Source organism: Glycine soja, chromosome 15 (genome assembly GCF_004193775.1).
Source record: "Glycine soja cultivar W05 chromosome 15, ASM419377v2, whole genome shotgun sequence".
Classification (NCBI taxonomy): Eukaryota; Viridiplantae; Streptophyta; class Magnoliopsida; order Fabales; family Fabaceae; genus Glycine; species Glycine soja.
In genome coordinates, this window is record NC_041016.1 from 3,037,076 (window position 1) to 3,052,591 (window position 15,516).

The 15,516-nt window shown below is 33.1% G+C and overlaps 3 protein-coding genes across 6 annotated transcripts; 1 reads left to right on the top strand and 2 right to left on the bottom strand.

Moving 5' to 3' along the window:
* The first annotated feature begins 1,445 nt into the window (after positions 1-1,445).
* LOC114388673 (outer envelope pore protein 16, chloroplastic-like) lies at positions 1,446-3,973 on the top strand. 2 transcript variants are annotated; one of them, XM_028349285.1, is made up of 6 exons: positions 1,446-1,775; positions 1,853-1,904; positions 2,199-2,230; positions 2,559-2,592; positions 2,674-2,807; positions 3,537-3,973. In XM_028349285.1, exons 1-6 carry the CDS (start codon positions 1,671-1,673, stop codon positions 3,675-3,677), a joined length of 498 nt encoding a protein of 165 aa, XP_028205086.1. In that variant the 5' UTR covers positions 1,446-1,670; the 3' UTR covers positions 3,678-3,973. The 2 variants fall into 2 exon arrangements, with proteins under 2 accessions (XP_028205086.1, XP_028205087.1); XM_028349286.1 differs by having other exon boundaries at positions 2,674-2,741.
* A 2,599-nt stretch (positions 3,974-6,572) lies between these two features.
* LOC114387335 (pentatricopeptide repeat-containing protein At1g07590, mitochondrial-like) lies at positions 6,573-8,501 on the bottom strand. The gene is made up of 2 exons (XM_028347503.1): positions 8,083-8,501; positions 6,573-7,930 (listed from the first exon to the last, which is right to left on the bottom strand). The coding sequence occupies exons 1-2, from the start codon at positions 8,353-8,355 to the stop codon at positions 6,680-6,682; spliced, it is 1,524 nt and encodes a 507-aa protein (XP_028203304.1). The 5' UTR covers positions 8,356-8,501; the 3' UTR covers positions 6,573-6,679.
* Positions 8,502-9,390: 889 nt separating this feature from the next.
* LOC114388128 (protein TRM32-like) lies at positions 9,391-14,469 on the bottom strand. 3 transcript variants are annotated; one of them, XM_028348460.1, is made up of 6 exons: positions 14,142-14,469; positions 13,556-13,619; positions 13,177-13,279; positions 12,274-12,347; positions 10,639-12,148; positions 9,391-10,427 (listed from the first exon to the last, which is right to left on the bottom strand). In XM_028348460.1, the coding sequence occupies exons 3-6, from the start codon at positions 13,259-13,261 to the stop codon at positions 9,799-9,801; spliced, it is 2,298 nt and encodes a 765-aa protein (XP_028204261.1). In that variant the 5' UTR covers positions 13,262-13,279; positions 13,556-13,619; positions 14,142-14,469; the 3' UTR covers positions 9,391-9,798. The 3 variants fall into 3 exon arrangements, with proteins under 3 accessions (XP_028204261.1, XP_028204260.1, XP_028204259.1); XM_028348459.1 differs by having other exon boundaries at positions 13,177-13,407; XM_028348458.1 differs by having other exon boundaries at positions 13,177-13,416.
* Between the last annotated feature and the right edge of the window lie 1,047 nt (positions 14,470-15,516).

The window sequence follows — 15,516 nt, forward strand, 5'->3', positions numbered from 1 at the left end:
GATGAATGAAAGTGAAAAGAAGACAAAAAGTTAAGTTTTTTTTATTGAGCTGAAAAAGAGTGTGAGACAGATGAAAAGTTTAAATTAAAGATATAGGTCACTAATAAAAGAAAAATGTAAAAAATGATAATTCAATCAGTGTTCATTTTTCCCCATTAAAAGTGCATGTTTCCTTAAAAAGATAAGACAACTTTTATTTAACAAAATCGATTATGCATGTTAGCATAATCAACTATCCATTTAAGCATAGCCAATTATGGTTTTTGCACAACTGATCACTAAACAACAAATCTTTACAAGGTACAAGGTACCCACATAAGCATGCACAAACACCTACTCAATGTGGGAATAAAAAAAACAAAGCACATGAGGGTCATAAAGAGATGGTCAATTTTGGTAAATATAGAAGTTTGGTATGATGTAGTCTCTTGGTTCGTGATTTTTACTCTATTTCATCTAATTTTTAGATCAAAATAATACACCAAACATCCTTACCCAACCACATTCATCACTTTTCGGTGGTAAGTCAATATCTGTCATATTTTCCAACGGTCATATTACTTTATTGTTGCATAAATGTTCATGTATATCTTTCTTCCTCCCAACACAGCTATAATCTCATCCATTTCTCCCAAAATTTTCTATTTCTTCTCTTATAAAATAATTTATTTTTTGACTTGGTGTTCATAAGGTTCGGGGATCCTTTTGCTGCACACGATTTGTTGTATCTGGGGAGAGGAGCGCAATCAAGCAATGGACGTTTTCTCTCTAAGGATAGCGTTTACGCGCTTCAACCCAGGCTGCATCTTTCTTCCCCTAATCTTTTTTTCTTGTGTTTATTGTATGTTATGATGCATTATTTATGTGTTGTCAATTAAATTTATTTTGCTATTGTTATTTTGTTATTTAATTCAAGACTATGCATCTTCTTCGTATTTATTTTCCTTCATTTTTATTTTATTTTCTAACATGACCCACATTGAATAAAAATAGACAACTTAAGCAAAAGTGAAAAAAATCCATAGAAGTAAGATTTTAGATTGAAAGTGGTGTTAAGTTTGTTGATGTGGTGTACTTTTAATCCATTGATAAAGATCTCCTTAATATTTTATTTTACTCAATTTTCTAATAATATATTAATTTAGTTTTTTTTTATCCAATAACAAAAAAGTTAGTATTTTTTAAACGTGAGACTTTACCTTTGAAACTCACATGGTATGGTATGAATTAAAATTTAAATTTACCCAATAATAAAAAGTTGTTTTTCTGAATCTTTTGATATTTAGTTTGTATGAATTTTATTTGTTTTTGTTGAATTAAATTAATTAATTTATTAACACTTTAAAAAAATAATGATTAAATAGTAAATCTCATTTTGTTACAATAAATAGTAAATTTCTGATTGCATTTAATTAAAAGTTTTGCATCTAAACATTGCATATGAAACAATTTTTGCAATAAGAGGTAACTTCATCCTAGTGTCTCATCTTGAAGACGAGCTGTGATGAAAAAAAAATATAAAGAATTAATACGGAAGGATATCTGAGTAGTGAGTATTAGCCAATGAATTGGCACATGGATCCCCACCCTATCTGTGCCTTTTCCTATGTGTGTGAATTTAAATGATAACTGAAGAAAACTAAGGAAGGAAGGAAGAGTGAGCGTGAAAGATGCCTTGGGTGAGGCTTTCAGAGTCTCCAAGGCTCGACGTTGCTATTGACATGGGTAATCCATTTCTCAATCTCACTGTTGATGGTTTCCTTAAGATCGGAGCTGTAAGTTATTTTCTCTTCTCTTTCTCTTTCCTTAATTAATTGCCCTTTTTATTTATTTTTTTCACTTCCAATTTCAGGTCGCAGCCACGCGATCAGCTGCTGAAGATACTTATCATATTATCCAAAAGGGTAACTAAGCATTTCAAAAATTCTCTACCCCATTATCTCTTTATGCTATTTTCCTTTTTTTACGGAGCCTAAAGAGGTAAGCTTTGATTTTTATAACGTTTTTTTTTTTTTAAATTTTTATTTTCCTTGTTTAAATTCGGGTTATACACCAACGTGCAAGCATAAAATAGGTTGTATTGTAGTACCGTATTTTACTTTGCTTCTGTGGTGGCATCGGTTCAATGTTCCTTGTTGTTTTGATTTATTTTCATCTGTGAAGGCCTTTGTCAGACTAATTCAACATGTCTGTTCCAGGGAATATCTCAAGTCGTGATTTCGAGAAAACTGTAAGTTCGCGATATAACGTTGTAATTCGTGGTATTGATGTTTTCAGGTGTAGACAACTACTTCAATTTCACTGTGTAGATTAGTATATTGTTGTCACTTTTTAACATAACGATTAATTACATTCTCTTCTCCATAACCTTTCAATAGTGCTGTCAATATTATGCATCTTCTTTTAAAGTATAGTGATGAGAGGATTAGTCCTAGCGGAAAATGATGATGACTGGGGTGACCCCCCAAAGGACACCTCGGAATCCTATTCAATGGACATTTCGTGGTGTATGCTATTCTTTGTTCCTTGCTCACGAGGTATGTTTTGTGTTGTTGCAGTTGAAGAAGATGTGTAAAGAAGGTGTATATTGGGGTAAGACTGTGTTGCATGATGTGCCTCATTCATTTAGAAAATGATGTAGCTCCATTTGATGTACTTTTCTTATGCTTATAGGAACTATAGCTGGCGTTTATGTTGGAATGGAATATGGGGTAGAGAGGATCCGTGGCACCAGAGACTGGGTAATTCTCTCCAGAGGGTGGTTGGACTTACACTTACCGTTTGCCCAACTACCAGCATTTTATACAGTAATCTAATTTCACAATTTAAATAGACTTATTAAGATTCATTTTAGATCCCATGCTGGAAATTACACTTACTTTTTCTCTCTGGACTTGCCTTCAACATGATGCCATGTAAATCTGATAAACAAAATTCAAGCTTGTTGTTAACAAGCATCATGTTTGGCTTTGAGTGAGTCTAATAGTGAACTGGATTAGAATTTAGAAAAATACCCACTTCGGTATAGCTTGAGTGTCTGAAAATTTAAAATTAAGCTGTTGTTAACAAGCATCATGTTGTTACCCATTTCACTTCGATTAGAATTTGGATAAACTTCTCAATAGACAGTGAGAAGAAAATAAGAATGTGAAATGAATTAAGTTTGGTAAGTTAAAATTAGCTTATCACAAGTTATTTATAAAATTTATTTCATTTAGTTTTTTAGCTTAGCTCATACACAAGCTGATTTTACCTCGTACATAAGTTAACTTGAACTCGGGAGAAATTTAATTTATTTTACCCTCTTATTTTGTTCTTCTGTGTGTGTTTATTGAGAAGTTTATTCAAAGACAATCAGAGTCAAGTTTTGGGAACTATAATTTGATATAATAATTTTTAAAAAATGAATTTGTGAAAATTGTTGGATTTAGATGTGCACCATGCTTTTTATTTTGCAATTGTAATTTTATTTTTACTTGAATTCTTACTCAACCTTTTTTTTTTGTTTTCTTGAACTTGGATTGGATGTACTGCAGAAGAATGCCATGATTGGGGGTGCAGTAACTGGGGCCCTGGTATCTGCAGCCAGCAACAACAAGAAAGACAAGATTGCGATAGATGCCATTACTGGGGCAGCAATTGCTACTGCTGCAGAGTTTATAAATTACCTTACCTGAATGAATGAAAGTGGATGTCTTGCTGGTTTTCTTGCATGTTTTGGAAAGGGATTGCACACTCAGTCTCTTTTGTCATCATCTGTACCGGTTCCGTCTTGATATTGGTGCAGTTACTTCTAAGATATTCTATTTATTTAACTTTCTATAAAACCTATGATTTGATAAATTGTATTGGCCAATCGGTTTCTGCATGTTAGTAGCTTTGCCTTGCAATTTTGTTAATGCATGTTCAGTTCGATTTAGTCTTTGGGTTTTGGAATGATGAAGGTTCTGGATGGACATGTTTTCAAATTTAATCCTTTTTTGCTCACAGGTTAATTAAGTTCATGTTACTTAATTCAATTACAGTTATAGATCATGAAATTAAGTGGACATCTGTTGAAACTTGAAAGGTAGGAAGCTCTCCAGTCTCCACTGTTGAACACATGGCACATCAATCTATCATTTTGTGGTTCCTTTGAAACATACAGAACTAATTGAAGCAAGATTTTTAAGTTTATAATTTTTTTTCCGCGCCTATTACAATTTCCAAACTATCCTTTTAAGATCATCACTAAAAAAATTCATGCAGCTAAGGGGATTTAATTGTATTCAGCCTCTATAAAATATGATTTATAGCATGCATTAAAACATAAAACACACTGGACTCACCTCAGTAAGTGTTATGTTTGAGTCTAACTAAGTTTCATAAAAACTCCTAAAATAAAGTCGTGGAAGAAGGAAAGTTGAGAGATTTTTTGAAAAAAGTGTAAAACTGAAAAGAATAGACATAAATAGGCTTGAATAGGCTTTACTTAGAATTTTTTTGTGTGTGGCTAATGTTACTTTCGCAACTACTTAATTAGCCTTTGAGCATTAGAGAATCTCTCTGAGAAGGGCTATCAACCTAGTAGGATTTTAATGACGTAATAAAGAATCGAACCTGTGTCTATGGAGAGATAAAAGTTAATTCTGAATCCTTCATTTTTTGTATCAACTCATTAACACTTTTCTTAGATTATGTCACGTGTTTGAGACAAGCCAAATAACCGTTTGTACTTCAAATTGGATAAAGCATTTTACTGTTCCATTAGGCATTAATTAACAAAGGCATTTGTTAATTTCACAAATATTTAAGCCTGCACCACGCATGTAATGGAACTGAATGCTACAAAGTTTTTAAGCATTCAACGAATGTTTGGTTCGAAAGAACAGTGTTAACAATTTTTTTTCGCCTCCACCATAAACACGAAAAACATGATAGGTAAAAGATTTATAAAATAGTTTTTTCTTTTTTCTTTTGTCCAAGACCACTCATATCTAGACATCATATTGAACATTCAATTAAAACTAAGTCAAATAAAATTCCTATAAGTAACAAACCACTCCCTTTTAGTTTTTAACACAGTTACATTTCTAAAGATTTATACTCAACACTTTTAGTTAATTTAAATTGATAATGACGCTGCATCAACTGATCTACACGTTAAGTGACAAATAAAATTGTCTTTTCTTCTTTTAAATCAAAATATAATTGTTCATTCTAGGGAAAGGGTAAAAGATTTAACTATATAACACACTTTTTACCACTCATTCCGCTTTTTTCATATCAATACAAAATAAACATTATATAGTCTGGTTTTTCACATGGACATCTAAGGGAAGAAATGAGAAATTTCCCGGAACTTTATTCAAGCAGTCCTAGCTGATTGCATCCTTTGAACATGACCCTTCTTTACGGGTACTTTATGTTGCTGCCTTTGGAACAATATTTTTCTTGATATGATTGGAATGTTAAAAAATTCCTTAACAATCTGTCACGGAGGAACTCATGGTTAGTCTATAAGGTAGAAACAAATGGATGGACATCTTAAGAGCACTTGCAAGCCTCGTGAATGGGTCCTTATGATAGCGGTTGTTGTGTTACTCTGTTAATTGGTTTGCTGTGGCCTTAACTGGTTTCAACTTTCAATGCATCATAAAAGATCGTCTCTCTTGGTATCTGCATCTCCATTGCAAATGCTGCTACAGCCTACAGCACTTGCAGGCGTTTACTGCATTGCCAGTCCTCTAAAAGTTTATGCATATTTTTAGATGGACATGTCTGCATGATTTGCAAATCAGCTATTCTTCTCATGTCTGCTTCCATTTGCGGAACCAAATTGATAAATTACAAAAATAAATACAAAAACTGGTATGTTAAATAACAAAAACATTCTCACTTCTCATAGAAATTAAAAAAAAAAAAAACACAGGAAAAAGGCCAAGGCCCAAAAAAACAGTCAATGGATAAATAAAATCAGCGCATCTATTTTCTCACTCTCATTTGCACTTATTTCTCCGCATTTTGGTTCTGTTCTGGAAATAAGAAACAACTTAAATTATGGAAATCCTTTGCCATACAGTTGAAGCATTGCCTAGAACCCATGACACTTGGTATTCAGTTTCGATTTCAAGTTGCAGGAGCAGCTAAATGGGCACAACAAAATTCAAGGTACTAATTATATCAGTAGTCCCTTTGACAAAGATTGTGGAGAATTCTATAGCTTCTATTTTCATTTCATTTATCCAGCATAGGATGACTTCCTAATTCAACATGATAGAAAATGTCCCCACAGCTGATCTAAAATTCTTGTCCATGGACTGTGTAGTTAAATAACGCCATCACTTTCTTTATGTTCACTTATTCAATATAGTTTTCCGAATTGGATATCATAATTTCATGGGGATATATGGCACATTTTCTAAATAAGAACTTTGCCATGATAGAAATAGAGTTGAATGAATTATCATAATAAGAGCCATGATGTGCTATAAGATTTGAGAAAAACTAATTACTGACCTTCTCAGATAAGTATATCCCTACTACTCTAAGCCAAGAACATTTTGCCAAGCAGCGGAGATTCAGATGGTACATGTTCTTTAATACCTGTTGCATCTTATTGACTCTTGTCCCGCAACCAATACATATTTAGTAAATAGAAAGACAACAAGATACACATGTTGAAAATTATCAACCAAAATCAGGTCTGAAATTGTTCTGCAATTTTTAAAAGACTGTAGGTTTCAGCATCTGGTCTAGCTCCCCCAAGAATCATCCTTTTCAAAAGATTTGGATTATAAATCTTAGCTTTTACATAAGCCTTAATCAAGGTATTATATACAAAAGTATATCTACAATACTTAGCTTTATGAAATTCTTCAAACAATCTCTCGACATTTCCCACGTCACCTTTTTCAGCAAAAATCTCAACAATTGAAAGAGTGGTCTCCAACCATGGGGTTGAATTTCTAACCCTCTTGCTAATAGTCAAACGCAAGCCCAAGTCTAATGTCTTTAAAGCTTGCTCTGCCATACCAGATTTCAAGCAGCCCAGAGCAAGCTGACGATAAGTTATGGCATTTGGTTTACACCCACTTGCCTTCATGTTTTTGTACAGTTTAGCTGCTCTGTCAATGAATCCATGTTTGCAATATACAGACATCATTGAATTGAATTGCTCTACAGATTTCAATCCTTTTGTTGATTTCATTTCTAACCAAATTTCTTCAGCTCGGTTTAGCTGTCCAATTCTACCAAACGCTTCAATGGCTAACATGTAACTTTTAGATCTAATGGAGGGGAGTTCTTGAATTGTGGCCCAAACTCTTTCCAGCTCCTTTTGGTTCCCAAGATACCCATACAACATAAGCAGGACATCCAATGTTGACCAGTTGTTCCCTGTAATAGACTTCTCCACAGCTTCAACATATGCTTCAGTTGCAGTATATAACCTGGCCACCGCATGAGCAATAGCCAAAATGCAGTAAGATATTTCGTTCGGTTCAACCTGTGCAACTTTCATACGACCGAAGACCTTCACCAAATTCTCAAGATTATGTTCATTAGCCTCTATTTTCATCAAAATATTGTAGGTGGACACATGTGGGGTGACTTTATCAGCCTTCATCTGGGTGAGCAACTTGGGTATCATCTTCCTGCGACCTGGCGAGGAATGCAGAATAATGAGGCGGTTGAAAACCAAGTGTGAGATGGGAAACCCCAATTCCCTCATTTTCTTCATGTACTCAAGTGAAAGCTTTATGACACCCTTATCCAAGCATGCAATCACTAGGTTGTTGTAGAGCAACTCACTCTGAAACTCAACGGGAATTCGGGAGAAAAGCTTCTCACCATGTGAAATCCCATGCAGCTTAGTTGTAAATTCTACAAGATAAGAGTAATCCAGTTCCCTAGGCCTGTAGGGCCTCTCCCTGATCACCCATTCCATCACCTATCAATCAATACAAAACGATAAAATTTTCATTTTTCTCTATCAACATTCAACAACCAATAATACCCTTTTCACTCTACATCATTTTCAATAAATCTAAGATGGTCTTAGCATAAATATTCACATTCACATTCATTATATAAATGACTGACCTGAAGGGCGCGTTTGTTCATGTTGAGCTTCCTGAGACGGTTAATGGCGTGAAAGATGTCACCGCCATGAACGGGGAGGCCATCTCTCATCCAACTGCGGAAAGCGGAGCCAACGGATTTTCCTTTGGGGAGCTTCTCGATTCTCCGAGACAGGGAATCGTGGTTTTGTGTTGCTTGGGTGCAAAACAGCTTCAAACAAACAATGCCACAAGGTGTTCGATGTATTAACTGAACCAACCTCTGTTGTGCGAAAATGCCTATCACACTTCGCATGCTTGCGCTTTTCCTAACCCCAAAAATAATCACACGAGAGTGCACCAGTTAGCCGTTAGGTGCTACTGTTCGAACTTGTAAGCCGCCTGAAGCTTACAAAGGCAAGGGTATATTGCATGTTGACGAGGTTATCAAGGAACAACAAGGAGGGAAGTTTAAATGATTATATAATCTTAGGATCCGATATTTTTTTATTAAACGAGAACAATCTCATACGATAAACTTATTTAATTTTAAATTAAAATATTTCATTATTCACTTAAATTAATCTTGGGCTTCATTATTCTGGAAAATATTATGATATTTTGTAAATTATATACATATAATTTAAAAATGAATAAATAACTAATTTAGTCTTTAAAATTATAATGATAAATGAAATTAGTTTCTGAAATTAACAAAATTTAAAAATGGTGCTTAAAATTACAAATGATCAATAAATTTAGTTTTTGAAAATATATGCTCCATGAAATTGATCCCCAAAATTAAAAAAAATCACAAAATAGTTCTTAAAATTATAAATCATCAATTAATATACATATTGTTACATTAATCGTGTCATTTAATGTCTTTAAAAAGACTAAATTAACACGTTAAATTCTTAATTGACAGTCAACTAGGCCTTTTCTAATAATAATTATAATTCTCATTCTCATCTTAATTTGATGAAGTATAAAATTAAAATAAAAAACATGACATTGTTTAAATATGACTAATTTCCTGGGACATCAATCTAATTATTCCATTAAAAATATATGAACATATTTTATGGACATTTTGTTAGGCAACAAAAAAATTGATGATTGATTTGTACTTAAATACTATTTTTTTTATTTTATAAAAATGACATTTATATGAATATTTATATATCGGATCAGGGTTGACTCGTACAAATATTAAGATGTGTTTGATTTGTATTTTCAGTTTTTATTTTCGTTTTTTTTTTAACTGTTTTCATTGGGTTTGAATTTAAGATTAATTTTTCGTCAATTACTGTCTCTACCAGTAATCCAGTAGGAAATGAAACCTCAAAGGTGTAAGCAAAAACATCTTCACTCATATATGTTATATTTACATGGAAAATCAATCACGCTGTGCACCAAAACTCCATGAGCAACTACTTTACATGACAATTGACATATTAGACAATCCCATTTATAAGGTAAGTTAATAAACGTATGAATCTTATTAAGCATGAAAAAATCGACATGGAGCTGAAACACACTGGAATCAATATTCGACAGCATGCCCTTGCTAACGTGCTGTAGCAGTGATAGGCTTGTGGTACATCCCTTTTGACATCTTCATCTTCTATGTCTGAAGAAATTAGGAGCCAAGCTTGTTGTCTCCTCTTGTGAAAACTCCTAGATCAGCTAGGAGAATTTCCAGAACAAAACCATGGCATAACTAATCAAGTAGCCCTCAATGTAGTCCAAGCAAACTTCATGAGAAGATGAATTCATCTAACAAATCATCCATGATCATCTCCTCTAGTTCAAGTGCTACATACTCCTCTTCCTCTTGAAGTATCATCCAGCCTTTTCCTTTTGCCAAATCTCGACCGATGACATCTTCTAGTGTCTGATCTAACTCAGGTCTCAAGGTCAGGTATGAATTAACACTATTCCATACTTCATCCAGAAGATAGTTCCCTTTAGGCATTGGATGGAAGCGGGGGTTGAATGAGAATGGTCTTGGGAAGTAAGTTGGAGACCTTCCATATATTTCAAGCAGCACCTCATTAACTAAGTTAAAAAGAAGCTGGTGGCTGATTGTCTCTTCAGAGGGTTCAATTTCATGGCACAAAGTCGCATCCAAATCTTGGAATATGGAGGGCTTCAGTGGCTGGTCTACTGTGTATCGCTTCTGAGTGTGCTCATTTCCCAAGAAGCCCGAAAATTCAAGAACATTTTTCACATATTTGAAATTGGAAGTGTTGTCTGTGTCTTCGGCTGTCACACTAGCATTTCTGTCGGATGAAGAGTCTGGCAAAGAATGATATACATTTCCTTTATATGATAAATCAGTCTCCAATTCGTCCAATGTAGAGCCTAGTGAATTCAATTCTGTGCCTGAAATGATAATGGCCAAAACAATAAGCAATTAGTCAATTATCTCTGTTGTAGTCATAGCACAAATATTAAGAGGGGGAAAATTGACTCCAATATTTCATCCAGTGATTTTTTTCCTCTTTTTTTTACTTTGAATAAAAAATTATTTTCATGATATCATGACATCTCAAAGAAATACTTAGTCCCATGTACATTAACATGAATTTGTTACCTTCTGCATTTCCAGTTTTATTGTCCTCAAAGCTAGTTCCAAGAGTTGCCATCACCTCCTTGCTAAGATTGGTAGTCATATTATTCATTTCCTCTTTTTCCTGGGGAAAACTTCCATCTCCCACTGCTGGCTCATGCATTTCCTCCTTCTGGTCACAGGTAACTTCTTCATCAATTTCTTCAATTTTCTCCATAATCATATCTGATAAAAGACTGGGATTAACATCTCTGTTACTCCCTTCTACTGTTTCCACAATCTCAGCCTCTTTAAAATGATCAAGTGACTTGTCTATCTTCAAAGGAAGACTCACTGATTTTCTATGAACACGATTATAAGCTTCCACTGTAGTCCCTATATCATTTGTATCAAAAAGTGCATCTTGTAGAATGAAGCTTAAAGTCTCGAGATTAGGCATAGACAAGTTGCTTCTTGAAAACCTAGGAGCGTGCCCATTCTTGTGGTTCTTATCCTCGTTTGTCAATTTTAAGCTTTTAGACTTTGAGCTTTGCCACTTAGTGTCTTTGCTGAAGCTTTTCTCAAACAACTGAGTATATCTATCCAATGATTCATTCAGAGAGGATGTTCTTCGCATGAGGCGAGCATCATGCTTGTTGGAATCATAATCAGAAGCTCTAGTTTCATTTGAGCTTTTACTCCTTTTGAATTGTTGAACCACACCATCTTCTAAGCTTTGTGAGATCTCTTCCTCATTTTTTATGATGCTATATTCAGGTGAAGCTCTGCGATGGATGGCTTCAGCAGAAGTAGTTTGGTAACCGCTTTTTCTGAATTCCACAAGAACATATTTTATCTTCTGTTTTATAACTTTGAATTGATGAAGAACCACTTGATTCCACCCTTTGTGATTTGATCCCTGAGAAGGCCCTGAAGAAATGATTGCTTTTTGTTTCATGGCACTATCCACACCAAGATCACTCGCTAAAGGCATTGACTTCTCATAAGAAGTATCTTTCACAGAACTGGACACCAACATGTTTGATTCTTGAGTACCAGCATGCAGTTTTTCTCCCTTTGGAAAGGCCCAAATTTCGTTTTGCTTGTGTTTTAAGGACCTAGAGCTTATGTTTCTCATCTGTGAAGTTGAGGCCAAAGGAAATGACCCAGATTTTTTCAATCTTGCATTGATGTGGGAAGCTTGTTGGACTTTTTTTCCACCAAAGTCTATGTCTCGTAGAAATTTGAGTAATAAATCTTTCTCTACTCTAAGCAACTCAAAAACATCAGTATGTTTCTCAAATTTATTGGAAATGTCTCTATTATGCTTGTTTGTTTCCATAGGCTTATGGTTAAGGGCAGCTTCTGTTGTCTTGCCATCTTTCTCCAGATGAAGTGCATACTCTCTACTGGCTTGGTTTTTCTTTGAGTAGTCCATGCTACTGTTGCCTTTGGAGTTTTCGTTGTTAAACTCTTTCTCAGTGCGTGGTTCCTTTTTGCGATTTTTGGGAGAACTTTTGCCTGCAGCATGCAATTTTTTGCTAGGTTGCCCGACCTAATATTAATATTAGACAAAATTACAATATTATATTCACATATATCCATGTTAAATAGGAGATCAATCTATAATTGTTTGTGGCCATGACCTTAAAAAATAAGATCATGAAGTTTTAAACTTACAAGGAGGGGTTCTGCTTCTGTAACTCCATGTTGTTGATCTTCATGTTGGTTATACAAAATGGGTTTTCTCTTATCTGCATGAAGGTTAAAGAGCTTGCTAAGCATGTGAAGTCTTTGACAGAAGCAAAATATTTCATGATGATTCATTCAAGAGAGAAAACTGTCAAGTGATCTACAAAGCCAGAATTTCTAGTGCTTTCTTAAACAAGATTACCATCAGTTGTTTCCTTCATTCAACGTACCCGGACTAACAATTAGACAGAGTGAATGATATATACTTGATGACATAGTAGTTTTAAAACTTTCAAAGAATAAGAAGAATCACATATTATTGCAGTAGCAGATGTACACAGAAGGTCCTTTGTGTCCCAGTTTAAGTAGTCTATCTGATTTTGTTTCTACTTGACTTTGTGTATCAAATTCTAATTAATTCTCCTCTAGTTACATAGACTAAATAACCCTTTCACTCTGTCTCAGGTTACTCCTAAGCTTCTTTTTTTTGCTATCAGTATACTTACTATAGTTTGGGTCAAGTAAAAATTTCAAGTTCCGTTAACTTTGCTTAACTTTTACTGTTTTAGGCTTATTAACTAGAATTTTAGCTATAGGTATAGTATTTCGAACTTGAACCTTAACTTTTTAAGAGTTCAGTGACACCAAGGAAAAATGTTTAGAATAATTAATTGAAAAAATTTAAAATTACAAAGGAAGTAATATGTAACATTCCCTTATGTGTTATATTATGTACACCTTTTAATGATTCCTTATAAGGCAAAAAATATACAACAGCAGTCTGTTCCATATATTATAAAGCCAAATGCAATGTTTCATTTATAAATAGAAAAACCAAAACTTAAGCAATAATGGAGAGAGAGAAACATGATTTGTTGTCAAATTGCTTACATGTGGCATGTCTTCTCCTTTTGTGAGGGAACACCTTTTTTACGCGCCAACGATGGTAATCAAGAATTTGAAGCATTCCCCACATGCATCCTGGATTATTGTCCTGAATTTGAACAGTAGTCTGGTCAGAAGAAACCAAGTCCTTTCCCATTACTACTAATACGGGTAATCTTGTTCTCTAGTTTTTGAATCCACTCGAGTGTTAATCAATCTCTCCTACTAGGCCCTGTCCTGCGGAACCTTGATTAAAAATATAAAGAATAAAAAAAAGTTTATATTACAGAAAATAGAGCATCATTGAACACGAATCTCAGTCTAGGTTTTGGATTCTTTTCTACTTTTCTTAATAACCACAGCTTAAGAGAAGAGGTTCTCTAACCTTGTTCTCAAATCTTTGCCTGAATGAATATGAACAAGAAATAGCCGCAGGGATGTTTTCAAAACTGTATTGCAACAATACAACAAAGAAACGGAGAGTAAGAAACTGAAAATCTTACTCAACATATATAAAGTTTTAAGCATAAAAGATAATTTGATCATCCCCAAATTGGCACGAACAGAATCCTTTTGCAGCTAGCTATTGGCACGTACATATTGATAATTATCCCCAAATTCATATGTATGAATACCACTAGGAAAAAATTACACATGCCAAACAAAGGAGAAAACATGAAAATTATGAACAAAATAAACGTGAAATCAGTCAAAATATTCAAATTGTCTACTACATGAATTTACGTACACAGAGGCTGCAACCTGCAGGTTCATCAAATTCAATCAAATAAAATAAAACCGAAACTGATATCCATATGATTTCATAACAATTAAAATATTTAACAGAAACATGCATCTGATCAATATCTAGAAAAAAAATAGAGATACGAAACTTGTAACGTGAGAAATAGAGTAAATTAAAACAAATAATAAACTCTCTTTCATGATTCAACGTATAGTGAAAGTCTCACCTCTAACGGATGAAAAACAGAAGCTGTGAGGGAGTTTGATCAGAAAAAGCTGGCAAGAGATATAAAAGAGGGAACAAGAACAACCTTTTTGCGACAACTAAAGTACAAGTCAACGTATATGAGTATGTTATTATTATGGCTGCGAAACTAAGGAGGATAATAATACGATACGAGGTGGAAGGAAAGTGAGAATGAAAAAGGTTGTTATTATGTTCTGTTTGTGTGTTTCCTTTAATTTGGAGATATGATATAAGAAGACCAACTGCTTCACGACGCCAAACCCGCGCAAGCCTGGTCTTCGCTCGCTCTTGCTCTGCCCGTGACCAAACAAAACAACTTATTAGGTCTAAAGTATATATATATATATATATATATATTTGCACACCATATTATTTCATCTACTTTTTCTATTATATATACCTTTCAATCTAGTTTTTTAGTGCACAAACATTATTTCTCAGAGCAAAGTAAACATGTAAATCACACTCATTGTATTCAACATATTAGTTTGATTAATTTTGTCAACATTAAAATGTTTTCTTTTTCTTAAAATGTTAGTATTTTTCTATATATCCAAACTTATGTTAATCATTTGTTACTGATAAAAAAAAATATAAACCATTTGTTAGATTAATTAGTCAAATATTTTATGTTACTTTTAATTAATAGTGTTGATAACTTTTACCACATTAACAGTTTCTTACACACACACACAATATTTTATGTTACTTATAATTAATAGTGTTGATAACTTTTAACACACACACACACAGGTATTAATTTTTTAGTAATTGATTTTTTAAAATATATTATATTTATTACATTTTATAAATACATAATAATTAATTATATTATATCTAATAAATTCAATAAGTAATATTTTATGTTATGAATTTTTATAGATAATAATAAATTTGTTATGTATATTTAATATATTTCTAAAATTTTATGTATTAAGTTTTATAATAATTACTTTTAACTTAATGATATTTTTTTTTCTTTATATACAGATTCGAATGAAAAGTCATACATTTAATATTTTACATTTTGTTTATTATGTTTGATAAATATAATATTTTATATTACTCAAAGAAAATTATTCTACTCAATAATATTACTAAAATCAATTATATACTTTATTTATTAAATATAACATAAGGTAAAAAAAATTATACGAATTGTCGTTATTCTTTAATTTTCTCTTGAGGTCTATCATGTAAAAAAGTATTCCAATTGGATCACTGAGTATATATTTTTTCTCACCATTCCCATAGTATATGAGACAAATGTATTTATTTCGATTAGGGTTATATTCTATGATTACGATTCTATCATATATGTTTTTTCATTCTGTCAAAAATCAATTTTACGGTAT

Coding starts and splice junctions, on each gene's coding strand:
- LOC114388673 (XM_028349285.1), top strand. CDS start 1,671: ATGCCTTGGGTGAGGCTTTCAGAGTCTCCAAGGCTCGACGTTGCTATT. Junction 1,776..1,852: donor GTTTCCTTAAGATCGGAGCT/GTAAGTTATTTT, acceptor TTCCAATTTCAG/GTCGCAGCCACGCGATCAGC. Junction 2,593..2,673: donor TAAAGAAGGTGTATATTGGG/GTAAGACTGTGT, acceptor TTATGCTTATAG/GAACTATAGCTGGCGTTTAT.
- LOC114388128 (XM_028348459.1), bottom strand. CDS start 13,327: ATGGGAAAGGACTTGGTTTCTTCTGACCAGACTACTGTTCAAATTCAG. Junction 12,348..13,176: donor AAGGAGAAGACATGCCACAT/GTAAGCAATTTG, acceptor ACCTTCATGCAG/ATAAGAGAAAACCCATTTTG. Junction 12,149..12,273: donor CAGAAGCAGAACCCCTCCTT/GTAAGTTTAAAA, acceptor TATTAATATTAG/GTCGGGCAACCTAGCAAAAA.
- LOC114387335 (XM_028347503.1), bottom strand. CDS start 8,355: ATGCGAAGTGTGATAGGCATTTTCGCACAACAGAGGTTGGTTCAGTTA. Junction 7,931..8,082: donor TGAACAAACGCGCCCTTCAG/GTCAGTCATTTA, acceptor ATTGATTGATAG/GTGATGGAATGGGTGATCAG.